The following is a 15,708-nucleotide window of genomic DNA, read 5'->3' as shown; positions in this document are numbered from 1 at the left end:
GGAATAAAGCCTCCCTCCTGATCACCTCACTCAACTACAAGGAAGCCATCCTTCAAGCCAAAAAAGAGACGTACAATTTACGCATATCCCATGCAGAATCGAATACAAGAGAATTATTTAAAATTCTCAAAGAACTAGAATCCCCCTCACCTGCCCCTGATGTGTGCACTAAAGACAGCACCTGGTGCAACAACATACAAAATGCACTTCTCAATAAAATAACCATTCTGCAATCCAAAATCAACGCCAAACAAAACTCCCTCCACACACCCCTATTTAGCAATACCTTGCACCCTAAATAACCACCCCTGACTCTCCTGTGCCTTTCAGCTTCACTCCGCTCACTGCCCTTGAGATTGAAAAAATCATCTGCAACTTAAAACCCTCCAACTGCGAAGGGGACTCATGCCCAGCTCCAATCATTAAGGAATCGGCCCATGACCTCGCTCCCTTCATTAATACCTTTATCAACTCCTCATTTCAATCGGGAGTGGTCCCCAACAATTTGAAGGACGCGTGGGTCATCCCTCTACTAAAAAAAACAACCTTAGATCCTGAGGTCCGAACCAACTACAGACCCATCACGACAGTCCCATTTCTGCTAAAAATCTTAGATAGAGCAGCGTATCTCCAGATACAGAACTGCTTGGCAACCAACAACCTTCTAGGCACTAGACAATCCGGCTTTAGACCCAAGCACGGTACGGAGACAGCCCTCCTAGATCTCAAAACCCAAATTGAGGATCTTAAAGACAAAGGTAAACTAGCCCTGTTACTACTACTTGACCTATCTGCTGCCTTCGACTTGGTCAACCACCAAATCCTGTGTCACCATCTGAAAACTGCAGCACACTTTTCTGACAATGCCACTAACTGGATTAAATCATTCTTGGATAACAGACATATGAGGGTATTCTCCCCTACCGCCTCTGCCGACCCTGCACCAGTCCCTTGCGGGGTCCCCCAAGGCTCGTGCGTATCCCCCACCCTCTACAATGTTTTCACTAAACCCTTGCTTGATGTGCTTGACTATCTGGGTGTCACCTACACTAATTATGCCGATGACACCCAGATACTCATCCCCATTACGGGTGATTACACGGTAGACTCGAAATCCTTAAAGGATATATACCATGTCATTCAAACTTGGATGGCACAACATGAGCTCTGTCTCAATAAAGATAAGACAGAGCTCCTCATCCTTGGCACACAGCAAAGACTTAACAAGCTGAACCCCATGTTCAGCTCCTTTAATATCGACGGAAACTCCATAAAAGTCTCCAAAGATACCAAAACTCTTGGAATCTACCTCGATTCCACTCTTTCCCTCCACAGACAAACGAATGCAGTCGCGGCCGCCGCTGCTTACACATGCAAGCTGATCACAGCATGTCGCCCTTTTCTTTCCACTCAGAACTGCACAACCCTTGCTAGGACTTTGGTCATGTCCAAACTTGACTATTGTAATGTATTGTACCAAGGCACTAATCAATGTAACATAGACAAACTCCAGATCATACAAAACAACGCCATCAGAGCAGCCCTCAATATCCCCAGATCAGCCCACATCTCGGACACCAGGGAGAACCTTCACTGGCTGTCAGTACCCCAAAGGATCTTGCTACAATCGCTCGCCCTGACCTACAAATGTATGAACAACCAGGCCCCTATCTATCTCTCCTCACGGTTCACGCAGTATACCCCATCCCGATCTCTAAGGTCCACCCTTAGCCAGAGCCTACTGATCCCCAGATACAAGCTCCAAACAGTCGGTGGGTCCAGCTTCCCAGTTCTGGCAGCCAAACTGTGGAACTCTGTCCCCCTCACTATCAGAAACCTGCCTTCCCTGAACACATTCAAACATAAAGCCAAACTCTGGCTAGACACCTTAGACAAATAAGGTTCACTTTGAAAAACTTGATTACTTATGCTCTTCTGTCTATACTTCTAATGTGTTCTGATTCCGTTGCTCATATTCAAATTGTTTTGTGAAATGTCATACCGTTATGTAACCACTGCCTCAAAGATATGCACCCGGTAGCCTCCGGGCCTGGTTTGCGCTATGCAACTAAAGTAAATACAAATACAAATACAAATACAAATGCCAAAACAGACTGTATCAATGCAAATTACCAAGAAAACATCTCCTTTGTTAATCCTCTGAAATCTGAATTTCATGCTTGTACTGAACAAGAGATTAAGAAGATTATTATTAACATGAAATCCACATTGTGCCTTGGTGACGCCTGCCCATCTGATGTTTTAAAATGTTCCATGAATGTTTTGTTACTGTGGATCCCTAAAATGATCAATTCTTCCTTCCTGTCTGACATAGTACCCCCCCCTTTTGAAAAAGGACTCCCTTGACCCCTTTGTTCCTAAAAACTATAGACCCATTACTAACGTCCCATATCTATCTAAAATCTTAGACAGAGTGGCATATGTACAGCTGCAGAAATGTATTGAGGAACATAAACTCCTCAATCCAAATCAGTCCGGTTTTCGTGCCCAGCATGGCACTGAGACCGCTCTTTTTGATCTTAAATCAAATATTATTGGAATTATTGAATGAAGCTATCCTGCGCTGCTATTATTATTAGATCTCTCAGCAGTATTTGATATTATCGACCACAATCTATTACATAATAGACTGTTAAATGTCTCCAATTGTTCTGAGAATGCAACAAAATGGATTGTGTCTTTTCTGTGTCCCAGAATTTCTAGAGTGGCAGTCGAGAGAGCTCAAGCCAAACCTATTTTTAACAGGTGCAGCATTCCACAGGGTTCTTGCTTATCCCCCTTGCTTTTTAATATTTATATCAGACCTTTTCTCGATCTTCTTGGGGATCTGGGTGTTCAATTCGCAAATTATGCTGATGACACCCAGATCATTTTCGAGCTCTCTGGCAATTTTCAGGATGATGTAGAGGCTGCGAATCGTATCTATATTGAACCAAGCTTGGATAGCATTCAATTCATTAGCTCTCATTGGGCCTCATTATAAGTTTGCCAGTCCGGTAACAACGGTACCGTAAGCTTGCCAGTACTGTTGTTACCGGACCGGCAAACTACGAGTTATGCTTGCGGGTGCCTTCCCGCCCGCTAGGTCAGACCTGAATGGTGCTGTTGCACCCAACCTCCACATTCCCATTGAGCCCTAAAGGGCTCAAATGGGAATGGAGAGCATTTCATTCCGGCGCCCGCAAATGGGAAATTACTGGGTCCGGCAGGACCGTAATGACCCAGTAATTGCCAATTCGCTGGCGCCGGAAAATTTCTCAAGTTTGGCGGCAGCCTGCCAGTTTTACCGGCAAAGCTACCGCCAAACTTGTAATAAGGCTCATTGACTCTAAAAAAGAGTTGCATATTATGGCCTCCAGTCCTCGATTAAAGAACCTCACCCAACAGTATGAATTTTTTGAGGTGGCTGGTAATGTTATTCCTGTGAGCAAATCAGTGAAATCCTTGGTAGGCAGTGATTCTGGATGCCAACCTCTCAATGAAAAAACAGGTCTCTCAGACCCACTCAACCTGTGGACATGTAACCAAACTATTGCATTAGATCAGGCCGTACCTTACACTCACAAACAGATCTCTTCTGGCATCCTCATTAATAAACTTGCGATTGGACATCGGTTTCTATCTTTAAGAAACATGTGAAGACATTACTTTTTAATCTACCTCAATAGAATTTATATCAAACTCACTGATGCTTCTTCTCTCTCATCCTTCACTTGGAGCGCTCTGAGGCCTACGGGCATGCAGTGCCTTATAATAAATAAATAAATAAATAAATAAATAAATAAATAAATACAATTATGGAGTGTTTTTCACTTGCCTGTCACTGTGGGCCGGTTCGCAGTGAGACTGAATGTAAATACATCATCTCCATACAATCCTTGACTGGTTGGCCTTTCGGCTTATCTCCAAATCCCCAAGAAGTCAAGTTAGGGAAACAGCTCTATGCCATGTTCATGAGATGGACTATAATGGATGCGTGAACAATTGTACCAGTGTATTCGTTATTGATGGTTATAACTGAACTGGTCTACGAGTATCATAGAGTAGTGGTTGAGCAGTCTTCTTAGTGATTAATTCAGGAATATTTTGAAAGCAATGGCCATTTGGAGTGACATGATCATTGCATTCTACAGCCAGAACAAGAGCGTCTTGTCAAAAACATTACGTGTGAGTTTGTGGTATTCCCAGTGCAGGTGAATCGTCATGGCTGCACAAGCTCCGCGGCACACACCTGATGTTCACTGACCGTAACAGGGCACAGCTACTAGCACGAACAAATAGAAGGCAATTGTCATACTTCGAGGGCCCCAGTGCTTCAGTTTTTGAATACCTGTTTCAAGGTATTAGTGATCACAAACAACTATTCCCATTTGTTGCTCTGGGCTCTTTAAGCGTAAGCTCAATATAAGCACAGGTTCCGCTTCATGTTTTCAGGAAACAGCCCCATTGTAGCCAGAATCCAGAGTCAAAACACAATACATGATTTGGAAGAGATTGGTAAAATTGGGCTTTTGCTAATGGTGGCCTCCACCCGAGCGGAGATGGGTGATTGCTTTCACACGGAGCCTACAACACATACTTAAGCCTGCAACGTGTCTGTGGGCTCTGGTCCCATTGCTAAGAGACCCTCTAGTGGACAGTGGAGATCGATCAAGTTCTTAAAATCAAAGTCTGTCGTATCTTTCTGTGGGAATGCTCTGCCACAAACAGGGAAAGAAGGTTGTGAGAAAATGGCGAACGCGCGGCTCCACATAGAGACCCCTGTGGTCACTTCTGGCACCCTTTTCTCGTGACGGAGCATGCATGAAACTGCATACTTTTAAGTGAAATGGTGTTTATGGTTAAACATTATGTTAAACATATTCTAGGTGCCAACTCCATTTTAAGAAGGCCATTTTCATGCATGTTATCAATTTGCCTCCATTCAACTGATCACCATCTCTACTGGCTAAATATGAAAAAAAAAATCTTTTCTTCTCTAGAGAATGAATGCAATAGACAACAATGATGTTTCTGACAGAGGAAGTCCATGTGCTCTGTGCTGTTACTGTTCCACGCATCATGGCTCTTTCATTGCCAAAGGCTGACACTGAAGCTCTTGCCTCTATTTGTGAATAATGTGTCTATTATTTACAGGTGTTCAGGAGAAGATACTTTTACCTCACCCAGCTCCCTGATGGATCCTACATCCTCAACTCCTATAAGGATGAGAAGAATTCCAAGGATTCCAAAGGCTGCATATTCCTGGACTCCTGCATTGATGTCATCCAGGTAGCATTGTTTTCTGGGTCTACCATCTGCAAACAGTCTCCTAGGGATTGGAGTTGATATCAAAGGCGAGCTGATTGGGGTTCTTCCGCTTCTGGGTACGGAATGCTTGGTGTTTTCACACAAACCAGACCGTACTATGCTGCCGTGCTGGCAAGAACACTGCACGCAATCCCTTGTCCTCGAGTGAGCGACATTTGGAATGTTTGGACAGGTTTGGCCTTGAATTTGCATGATTTTGCAATCTGCACGTTTCCTCTACCTCGAAAATGCATACACAATGGATGATGTCTGATGTGCCGTTGTAATGAAGTGTTTTCTTACACCTGGACCCAAAATACATGAATCTGTCAAGAATTCTGGTACTTCGGTTTCGGTATCAAGAGATATTGCTTTAATACTTTAACATTTCATAATACATAATAATTACACAGTTGAGGTGTTGTCTTTGGTGTACATACCTGCCACTTGTTTACTCTAGTCTGCCAATCCTAAACAATGTGGGAGCACTGTTCCGAAAGATGTTTGCCTCCAAACCTCGAACTCACCTTTACGTAGCTCCCCCCAGCTCCTCAAAGCTTGTTCTTATATATGTCTCCTTTGCTGTCATTCCATTTTTTTTCCAGACGATTTTGTATTTTGTTATATAATGCAAATACATGTGAAGTAATGAACATAGGAGAAATACTGTTCATCCGAATAGCAATCTCCTGTGTCACTTACAAGTTGGTGTTTCTTGCTAATGTACTGGTGTTGCCCACCTCAGAGGGCTTGTGTCATAGGAGTGGGGTTTGCCTTTCTGCCGGCAAGCTATTGGTAATGTTAAGTGTTGTAATGTGTATCTGAGTGTGGTGACATCACTGTTGGATGAGTGTAGTGATGTCATGAGTGTGTGGAGTGCTGGTGATGTTATGCTCTGAATACTGGTTCTAGGATTTACAGTTGAAACCTTAAGCTGGCATGAAGGGACGTGCCAGTGTCTTCCTCGAATATACTTAAGCAATAAACCTACTAATAACTTATCTACTGGTCCGGGTGTTACTTCTGGTACCAAGTTATTTCACCGGTGACGAGGATGGGATCCTGTAGAGGAGGGGGAAGGAGTTGAATTCCAGGAACATCGCCCTCCATGAACCCAAGTCCCATGATTGAAGCTAGTTACATCAATTTCTGTTTCCTGGTTCAAGTCCCCTCAGCAGGCCGGGGGTGCTGAGCTCGGGAGTGCTGTGTGAGGAATCAGAGTTGGATTGCACATATTCCATGTTCAGAGGTGAGATCACTGCAGAGAAGGTGCCTGCGTAATCCCTGGTGGCGTTCAGGGTGTGGTTCACTGTGCCCCGGGGAGGAGGAGGGGGTGCCGTTCGGCACACAGTTCGGTGTGCAGTGTGAAGCATGCCCTGGGCTGGGTGCTCCGGTGTAGGAGGAGGTGTCCCTCTGAAGGGATCTGGCGTTGTTTCCCGCCGGACCGAACTGCATGGAGAAGATCGGCCGGGGGAGGCCATAGGCCAGAATGTATTTAGCAGGGATCCGGTGTTGTTCTCCATCGGATCGTTCTGCAGAGAGAAGGTCGGCCGGGAGAGGCCAGGCGAGAAAGTATGTTTGGCGGACAGGGAGCACACATAAAAAGTGGCGTGCTGAGATGGCGTGTGGGGGCCCGGCTAATGAAGGTGTACACCAAGGATGTCGGGTGCTCATCGAGGAGCTGTGCCAATCGAGCGGCCGCCATATGGTTGCTACCATTGGGAGGTTGCAGCAATGGAAGGCGTCTGGGTGGGAATTCCCTAGCGCCATGGACTGGGAAGGAGTTGCTGTGATGGAAAGGGGGCGGTAATGTTGCCTCTATGGTATCCTGGGCAGAATGGTGACGTCTGCCTGCTGTTGCAACACTTTCCAGCGTGAGTCGCTGGAACGCACAAGTGGATTCGAGCGTGATGTTTGTACGGCGCGTGTTCATGGACTTGGGGAGTGTTCAGGAGCCACTTCCATGACAAACATATCACTTCATTCGGCCTTTGTTATGGTTATTGTGGAGCGTGCCAGGGTCATCAGAACTTGTATGCTGTTAGGATCCTGGAAGTGTTGGACGGGCGGTTCAACCTGTCGTCCGTGGCTGCTGCAGTGCCGGACAGTGTAACGGTGGAGATGTTTGTTTTGGCAGCAGCGCCATGGGAGGAAGAGGACGGAGGCGTTTAGCGGTATTTGAGTGAGCCAACATGTTGTAGTTGTATTTATGAGGCCGGTGTGTATGATGTCTTGTCTATATGTGGTGGCCTTCTGTGTGTTGGTTGGTTGGTGGTGTGTGTGTGGTAATGTGAGGGGCCCATGTGGATGTGTGTGTATTTGAGAGTTGGTTTTTATGTATTTAGGATGTACATGTGCCAAATGGTGACGTGCTAAATTCTGATTGATGTCACTAAGTATGTATTGACTTGAGATTACATTTATTTATACCTTATTTTCTTGCAGGTCGGGTTGGCTCTTTTGGGTTTGCACGGACTCGTCGGTGGGAACTCGCAGATTTTGGTTCTGCATTATGAAGCTTTTTGAAGAAAGTGCTGAAATGACTTTCCACTTTCCTGAAATTACCTTGCTAAACAATGTTGGGTTTGGACACACTCGTGGGTGGGGGATCTCGCGGGTTTTGGTTCTGCATTAATGGCAGCGCTGTTATCATAGTGCTGAAATGACTTTTTTGAAATAACTTTGTTGTACAATCTTTCGTCTTCCAGTGAGATTGCTTTTGTTATTCTGATCTCCAATTTGGAGCATTTGCATATTTAAGCCAAGGTTTTGTGTTTTGAATATGTTCACCTGTCTCGTGCGTAGCATGGGTTGTGTGTGAGGGTACCTGTCTAGTATGGTAGTGAGGCAGTGAAGTTGGTCTGCGGTCGATGCAGTTGGCTACGACTTGGGATCCTTAGTGGTAGTGTGGGTGTGCTGCAAGTGCAGTTTGGCTGGGACATGGGGTCCATAGTGGTAGTGTTGGTGTGTTGCTGCAAGTGCAGTTTGGCTTGGACATGGGGTCCTTAGTGGTAGTGTTGTTGTGCTGCGATGGTGCAGTTTGGCAAGGACTAGGGGTCCTGGGTTGTCGTGTTGGTGTGCTGCAACGGTGCAGTTTGGCAAGGACTAGGGGTCCTGGGTTGTGGTGTTGGTGTGCTGCACCCTAGATCAGCTGTAAATCACCATGCTTACCTTAACGATTCCGAACATATCTGCAAGTGTTTGCTGGCATGTACCGTTAGCAGTTGCCACAGATGGCCACAAGAACACACCACCTTGCAGAGAAGGTTGAAGGGATTTTATTAAAGATTTGGCGGAGGGGCTCCTTGGCAGCCCCTGTGTGGTTCCCTCCCTATATCAGGTGGCCCTAATTCCCAGGATTGTCACTAGAGATAGGTAACCCATAGTATTCAATGAACTAACTACCTGCTTGTGATGGCTAAAGGGCAATCTCTCTCTGTCCCTGTCTCTCTCTCACTCTTTCGCAACCATTGTGCCACATGAATAATATAGTTCCCCAACTGGGTTAAGTGCCCTTTAAATTCCCAGGCTTCACTTTCACTATGTCTCTCTCTTCCTTCCTGTTACTCCACCCACTCTCTCTCCTATATCTTCCTCCTACTACCTCTGCTGTACCTCTCGCCCCCTCTCTACTGCTTATCTCTACCCTTCGATCTTACTTTCTACTACTCTCTCCTCCCACTTCACTCCACTACACTCTCCTCCCTTTACCCTCTACTACACTCCCCACTACTCTCTACTCCTCCCCTCTGTTACTACTAATATGCTCTGCTACACTCTCCTCCCACTGCACTCCACTTCAGACTACTATGCTCCTTTCCCACTACTCTACACTCCCCCTACCTTCTCCATATTCACCTTCCTTTGACTCTCCCAGTCAACCTTTTCAATCACCCTAGTCGCAACCCCCTACTCTCACCCCTAATCTCACTCACTTTTGCATGCATTATCATACTGAAGTAGCACTTTCCCATAGCAGCCAATACCTCACCTCGCACGCGCTCTTGACAGTTCTCCTCCATGTTCCTCTACACTGCCAGCATTTGGTAATGGCGGCCTGCACCAAATCTAGTCAATTTCAGTGTTTGCATGTCAGCCTTTAAATGGCAACAGCAGTTCCTGAAAGGTGCAGCTGGCTCAAAGGGGCTGGTTTGATGGCTTCATAGGTGGGCTGGTCCACGGTCTGACTGGAGGTAAGATTCCCTCTAAAGTTCATGTTCTTGTGGCGCAGACTGTCTGGATTGCTGGCAGGGGAGGCGGATCACTCTGCCGTTATGTAGTTCCTCACCTGCTCTCTCCCTGGTGGGTTGCTCACTCTTCCCTCTCCTGGTCTTCTGGGAAACGTAGTTTTAAGGAACAAAAGGAAAGAGACTGACCAGCATTGTGCCTAACGGGTATGGCACTGGTGCTAGCGCTACTAAGTAAATTCACACAATCCCAGATTGAAGGGGTAGGGACTGGGGTCCTCCCGATTTCCACACTCTGCCTCTGGGGCAGGACTGACTCTGACTGGGAACCTCGTGATAGGTCTCCTACGTCAGGATGACCAAGTTGGATCCCTGACTCTGAGAAAAAGGCTTCCGTCCACCACTGTAAAGAGAAGTCTTTCTTCTGTGTCTATTGCTAATGCTTATTGTGTGCAAAATCCAACTTGCAGATATATTTGGAATTTGTGATTAGGTCGAGCACTAGTATTTACTGCAGTCCTACGGTCCTACCTGAATATGTAAAATGCAACAAACAACTTCAGATGCCACATCTTTTGGCTGCCAATGCTCGATTGTTCCGCTGCTGCATCCTAGCACATTACTGAGATTTAATCCCGGAATATGTTTCTCAAGCAGTACTTTGCCCTTCCCCTGATGACTGAGATGCACATTTTCAAATGACCGCCTGCGACTCATCCAGAGACTTCATTTAAATTTTAAGTGAAATGTTCATCTTACTGTGCGCAACAATAACGGCCTCTCTCTCTCTCTCTCTCTCTCTCTCTGTCTCTCTGTGTCTCCACGCAGTGTCTCAAGATGCGCCGCTATGCCTTTGAGCTCAAGATGCTAGAAAAGTACAGCCATTATCTGGCCGCCGAGACGGAGCAGGAAATGGAGGAGTGGCTGGCCACGCTGCGGAAGATCATCCAGATCAATACCGAGAGCCTGGCGCAAGAGAAGAAGGACACCGTGGAGGCCGTGCAAGGTTAATGCTGCTTCCCCATGAAATATTCATGGGCCCATTAGCGGGCGTGCACTGTGCAATGCCGCGGTCATGGCGGCGGGGTGAAGATATGAGTGGGTGGCACCAATATTTCCATTGGATGTTGTTGATAAAACCAAGAACAGTTTGATATTTGTGCACTCGAAATAGTTGAGGTCACGTTACCAGAATATGCCACATGTGAACAGAAAAGTTGTTTGCAGCCAAGAAAGAACTCTTGTTTTAGGACATGTACCTTTTATCCTTTTAGTTATTTTATTTATTTATTTAACATTTGTATAGCACACAAAGCAGCCCCTAGACATTGCGCCTTTAACTTTGAAGCAACGGGCATCACTGTGCTGAATTGTCCCGGGAGGATAGCTCAGGGGCAACGTACTGGTTTGCCAAACGCGGCGGGCCAACACAGGCACGATCCCCGGGTCCGCACTTAGAAACCTGGGTGTTAAGCGCGTTATAAATAACCAATTACAGTACATACTCTTTTAAAATGTCCTTTTCGAGCTCCTGTCCACTGGTGAAAGCATTGCACTGTAATGATAAGATGAAAATCTTGGCCCGTGGCTTTTAACGTCTGTTTTCCATGACTCTGCAGATGATGACACGAGCAGCCAGGGGAAGTCAGAAAGCATCATGGAGAGCCTGGAGAGAAGCATGCACCCAGAGCTGGTGAAGGTATTGTGTCTGTCCTGGGGTGGACTGGTAACCCCAAGAAGCCCTGGAAGCAATGTTCAAGGTGGTCCCATATTACACATTTTCAGCAAGCCCAACCCTTTTCCTATGAGAACATTTGGAAATAAAATTGCTTACAGCACAGAAGAGGACCAGGGCACAGAGGCCTCCCGGGAAATCTCCAGAGGTCCCCATAGGCCAGCCCACCCCTGTGTCAGTCCACTGACCCCTTGTTTATTTTTTTACAAAGAAACCACACTCAGCACATTGAACGACACCGAACGCTGTGGCAATTATTGTGAAATTACTGGGAAGTATTAGTTCTTGGTTGATCCCAGGATAGCCACGGGTAGTACTTGGCTACATTATAGCCAACGATAGGCTTTGTGCTGCATGTAAAGTAATAGTCGAAAGAATCTTGTGAGTTTTCATTGTTTATGTACTAAATGAACAGCTTTCTAAACGTGTGTGTACGTGTGGAATAATGGACGGGTAGCTTTCAACTGCCGGGCTATGTTCCACTGAGTCCGGGTTCCAGGACAGCTGATAGACAGCGAGAGAAATGAGCCCTGTTGTGTCCCTTTTTCGCTGTATGCGCTGTTCTCATGGATCAGCATTAGAGGGCCTGGTGACGGGACTGTATACCACTTAAAAATATCTTGCTGCCTCTGCCTCACCACACAGTAACCCAAAAAGGAAAAAAAGAAATCGGGTCGAGAAAATGACTTATCCCCCTGCTATGATGTCATTGAGGTTTCTTGTACATTTCAAAATCCGCAAACATGATGTCAAAGCAGGAGGATACAGCATTCAGAAAGGGAAATGGTTGATCACTGGAAGCCATGCATAACAAAAGGCTAGATTTCAAGAGAGTGCAAAAAACAACTTCTGCACAAAAGAAAATATTATTTGTTAAATGCACTCCGGGGTACAGTTCCTCTCTCAAAATATAAAAAATACACACATAATAGAGATTAAAGCAAAATGTACTGTTTTTCCAGAAAAAAACTGTGTTCTTGCATAGTACACATTGTTCCAAAAGTAATGGGGAGCATGTGCACTCTCCCCCATCCCCTAAAGAGGTTTGATCTCCAGATCAGCCTGAGCCCTACATGATAGCATGGCTTTTAGCAGCATCACCTTGTAGAACCCTTGCCCAACCCTTTGGCTCCATCTGTCTTTGTCGCCTCCTGGATCTGAGCACAGTTTCACGTCTTTACAGGTGAATTATCAGTGCTGCATTGTACCAGTGCCTCAACATCATGGAAATTGCCTTTAGCTGTTTATTGTTGGAAGGATGCCAATACTGCGGCCCCTCATCAACATCTGCCTCCCCCCCCCCCCCCATCTCTTCTTTGAGAGGCTGTGATCTTGTGATCTCAATGTTGTGTTGTGCCACCTTGTCTCATAGCCAGCTCTGGCTTTCTCTATGTTATTTGGTTCTGCCTCTGCTTACCTTAAGTAGCACAGGGTCAGCTTGGCTCGAGTACGCCTCCACTTTGTCCATATTGATAATGATGTGTTATTTATATAGTGTGTTAATCCAAAGCGCTTTACAGAGCACATATTTACATACAATATCACCCAACCGAAATTGGTACTCATTTATCGAACTCGGAAGGATGAAAGGCTGAGTTGGCATTGCCGGGACTCTAACCTGCGACCTGCAGATCACGCTCAGATTGCAGCAGCGAGCGCTCAACCCACTGAGCTATCTTACCGGCTTACCGGCATATAAAGGCCTTAATGTCTGGATTCTTCCTTAGGAGGTGACCTAGCCCCTTAATATCTTATTTTATTAAGTAGGTTCATTAGTAAGAGTATGTGCCATTTTATGTTGACTTCCATTGGTTTTCTGATCATACGTCTGGACCTTCGTTCTCATGTCTGAAGTGTTTCTTTTCTTTCAGTACGGAAGAGAAACCGAGCAGCTGAACAAGCTCAGCAGAAGTGAAGGCAGACAAAAATTGTTTTCTTTTGATTCTGATGTGCAGGTAAGTTTTGCTTTTGTGGCAGTAAAAATGCTTATTGTGTATTGAGATGTGTGCGTGCCACTGACCGCCAAACCCTAACTCGTGCCACTGCCATTTTATAAGTTGTCGTGGAGCAGGATGAAGAGCTGTTCCACACATTACACAGGTGCCAGGAGAAAGTTTTGCCTTGGTCAGAAATGTTTGCCAGAATAGTGGCAACTATAGGCCTTACGCAGGGAAGTCTGGGAGATGGCGTCACTAGAAGCTGTGCCACGTCGTGGCGGGTGTCTTTGAAAGTTTTAGCTGCACTGGCTTCCCATTGAGAAGAGGATTCTCTTTCAGTCTATGTGTATCGTTCAGCGAGCCTTCTATAAGCAGGGGGCAGAGTATATCCAGGAAAAGTTCTCACGGTGTGTTCCTTCTCGCCACCTATGTTCTCAGTCCACCCTCCGGTTGCCTGTTCCTCGCATCAGACTATCTCTCATGGTTGGCCACGCTTTTTCAGTGATGGCCACGAAGGCCTGGAACGACCTCCCACTGGCCGAGCGAGCCATGGATGATCACCGTGTCTTCCGCCGTTCCTTGAAAACATACTTGTTCTAGGCATCTCTACTGTTACCGTCCCTTTGCTCTTTTTAGCACCATGATGCCCCTGGGCATACGTGCGCTGTACAAATGCAAATAACATAACATAACATAACATGTTCCCCAGATGACATGTAAATGAGGAAATGAGGCACACGTGATGAATAAATGTGCTTAGGTTTTAAAGGACTCATGAGCCAAGCTTGAATCCTCTATTCCAAAACAGAGAACAATAAATGGCCAAATATTGGCTATACATGTGAACCATGAGACTACAATAAAGAAATGTGGATTTCATGACGCAAAAGCATTATAATAAAAACCTGAAGGAACTGCACCAGTATCACAACTGTTGTTGTCTAATGTGCAAAGCTATTGAATTGCATACACTATCATTTAACATATATAGCCATTCATTTTGATGGGCTTTGCTCATATAGTGCTGCATGCTTGCGGATATTATGTGCACTATAAATACATAGCCAGCCTTCAAATATTCAGGTTAATGCACCCAGTTTCAGCTAACAACATAGTTAAAAGATAGATCTGGTGCTCATATATAGTTGGCCTTGTTCTTAATTTTGAGCTTTGTACCAGCATACCACAGGTCATTATTCACCCAGTGTGGTCGTTCACACACATAATAACTGCTACTCAAAAAGCTCAGAAAAGGAGGAGTGACAATATTTCAGGTACAGAAAGGCCGGTGCCATCCCACTAACAGAATGAATTGCTATTATAAAAGTGTCGAGCTGTATCCTGCACTTAGAGGAAGTAAATGTCCACTTGGGAGTGGCGGTGTGGCACGAGTCCATCTATATTTTTCGCTAGCAGTCTAGCCGATAGGTTTTGCAGTACTGGGAGCAAGTGTGTGTGTGACCTTCCATTAGGCTGACCCCTATATAAGTTCTACAGTCTATAGCTAAGCTATGCATATAGATGCAACAGATCTTAATAAGAACATAAATGTCATAGAGTGCAGGCCATATTGAAGGAATTTCCTAGCTCATGGAAATACATTTTTCCCCATCCAATCATTTCACCAAAGAGGTTCAAGCCCTAAGCACGCTAGAGTTTGTGGATGAGCCTCCTCGGGCCTTCTTTAGTGTTTGTGTTCTGTAGTAATCGTGTGCGGTCCTTGTGTCTCCGTTTAATAATACTTAACGTAGCCTCGTGATTTTTTTCTACTCCGCATCTTACTGTCTGCAATTACCATGGATAGTAGTCTATACAACCCACAGCTTAGTTGGTGTTTATTACTTTTGAGTAAGGCTGTGGATTGCGCAAGCAGATGTTTTCCTTGCTTTACTTATATAAAGCCTGATGGGCAAAGATTCGCTTGAAGCAAATTAAAAGATGCCCTTGAGATTTGCACCGTCAACCCTTTGCCATGCTTACAAAGTCTGGAACATCTCAGAGATACTCGAATAGACGTCTCATCCCATGCCCAGATTTGCTCCAGTTTCTGGGTTTTGCAACTAAGCTATGAGGACTCTTACATAAAGTTCAAATGCTCCCGGGCATCTCTGCCTTTGCTCCAGTGCAAATATTTGTGAGTCACGCCCATATTTGGGGTTGTGGAAGTGTTAGTAACGAGCAAATATCTTCTTAGAATTTGTCTCTAAGGGTGTTGCTGTGAGTTGCTAGTCCTTGCTTATGTCTTTTAAGTGATCGCTTATTTCTTGTTCAGTAATTTGTCCATGCAGCATTTCCATATTCTCATGATTAAAGCGTCTGCTTCTCAAAGAAGGGTTGGTCTTTGCTCTTCGCATGAGAGGGGTGGCTGTGGATTTTGCCTTGACCACGGGTTTTGCATGCCTCTTTTTTTGCAGCTGTTGTTTTAGCTTTTAGTTCATGCTGCTGTCTGATCATTATAATACTGCTTTTGGCATTTCTCTGTAATCAGTTGGTGAGAAGTCGTCTAGACCCGTCACCTTTTGACTGCATTTCGGTGGTG

The 15,708-nt window shown here is 45.4% G+C and overlaps 1 protein-coding gene across 5 annotated transcripts in view; it reads left to right on the top strand.

Annotated features, from left to right (window-relative positions):
- Positions 1 to 15,708, top strand: part of DOCK11 (dedicator of cytokinesis 11) — a 1,707,663-nt gene that overhangs the window by 541,644 nt on the left and 1,150,311 nt on the right. For all 5 annotated transcript variants that reach the window (XM_069612850.1, XM_069612848.1, XM_069612847.1 and 2 more), the window contains 4 exons: positions 5,158 to 5,292; positions 10,326 to 10,503; positions 11,117 to 11,196; positions 13,104 to 13,187. In XM_069612850.1, the coding sequence (XP_069468951.1) occupies positions 5,158 to 5,292; positions 10,326 to 10,503; positions 11,117 to 11,196; positions 13,104 to 13,187 (477 nt within the window). The remainder of the gene's footprint in view (positions 1 to 5,157; positions 5,293 to 10,325; positions 10,504 to 11,116; positions 11,197 to 13,103; positions 13,188 to 15,708) is intronic.

Source organism: Ambystoma mexicanum, chromosome 5p (assembly GCF_040938575.1).
Source record: "Ambystoma mexicanum isolate Mex_15411 chromosome 5p, UKY_AmexF1_1, whole genome shotgun sequence".
Taxonomy (NCBI): Eukaryota; Metazoa; Chordata; class Amphibia; order Caudata; family Ambystomatidae; genus Ambystoma; species Ambystoma mexicanum.
The sequence above is the reverse complement of the archived record's forward strand: the minus strand, read 5'-3'. Positions and strand labels throughout refer to the sequence as shown.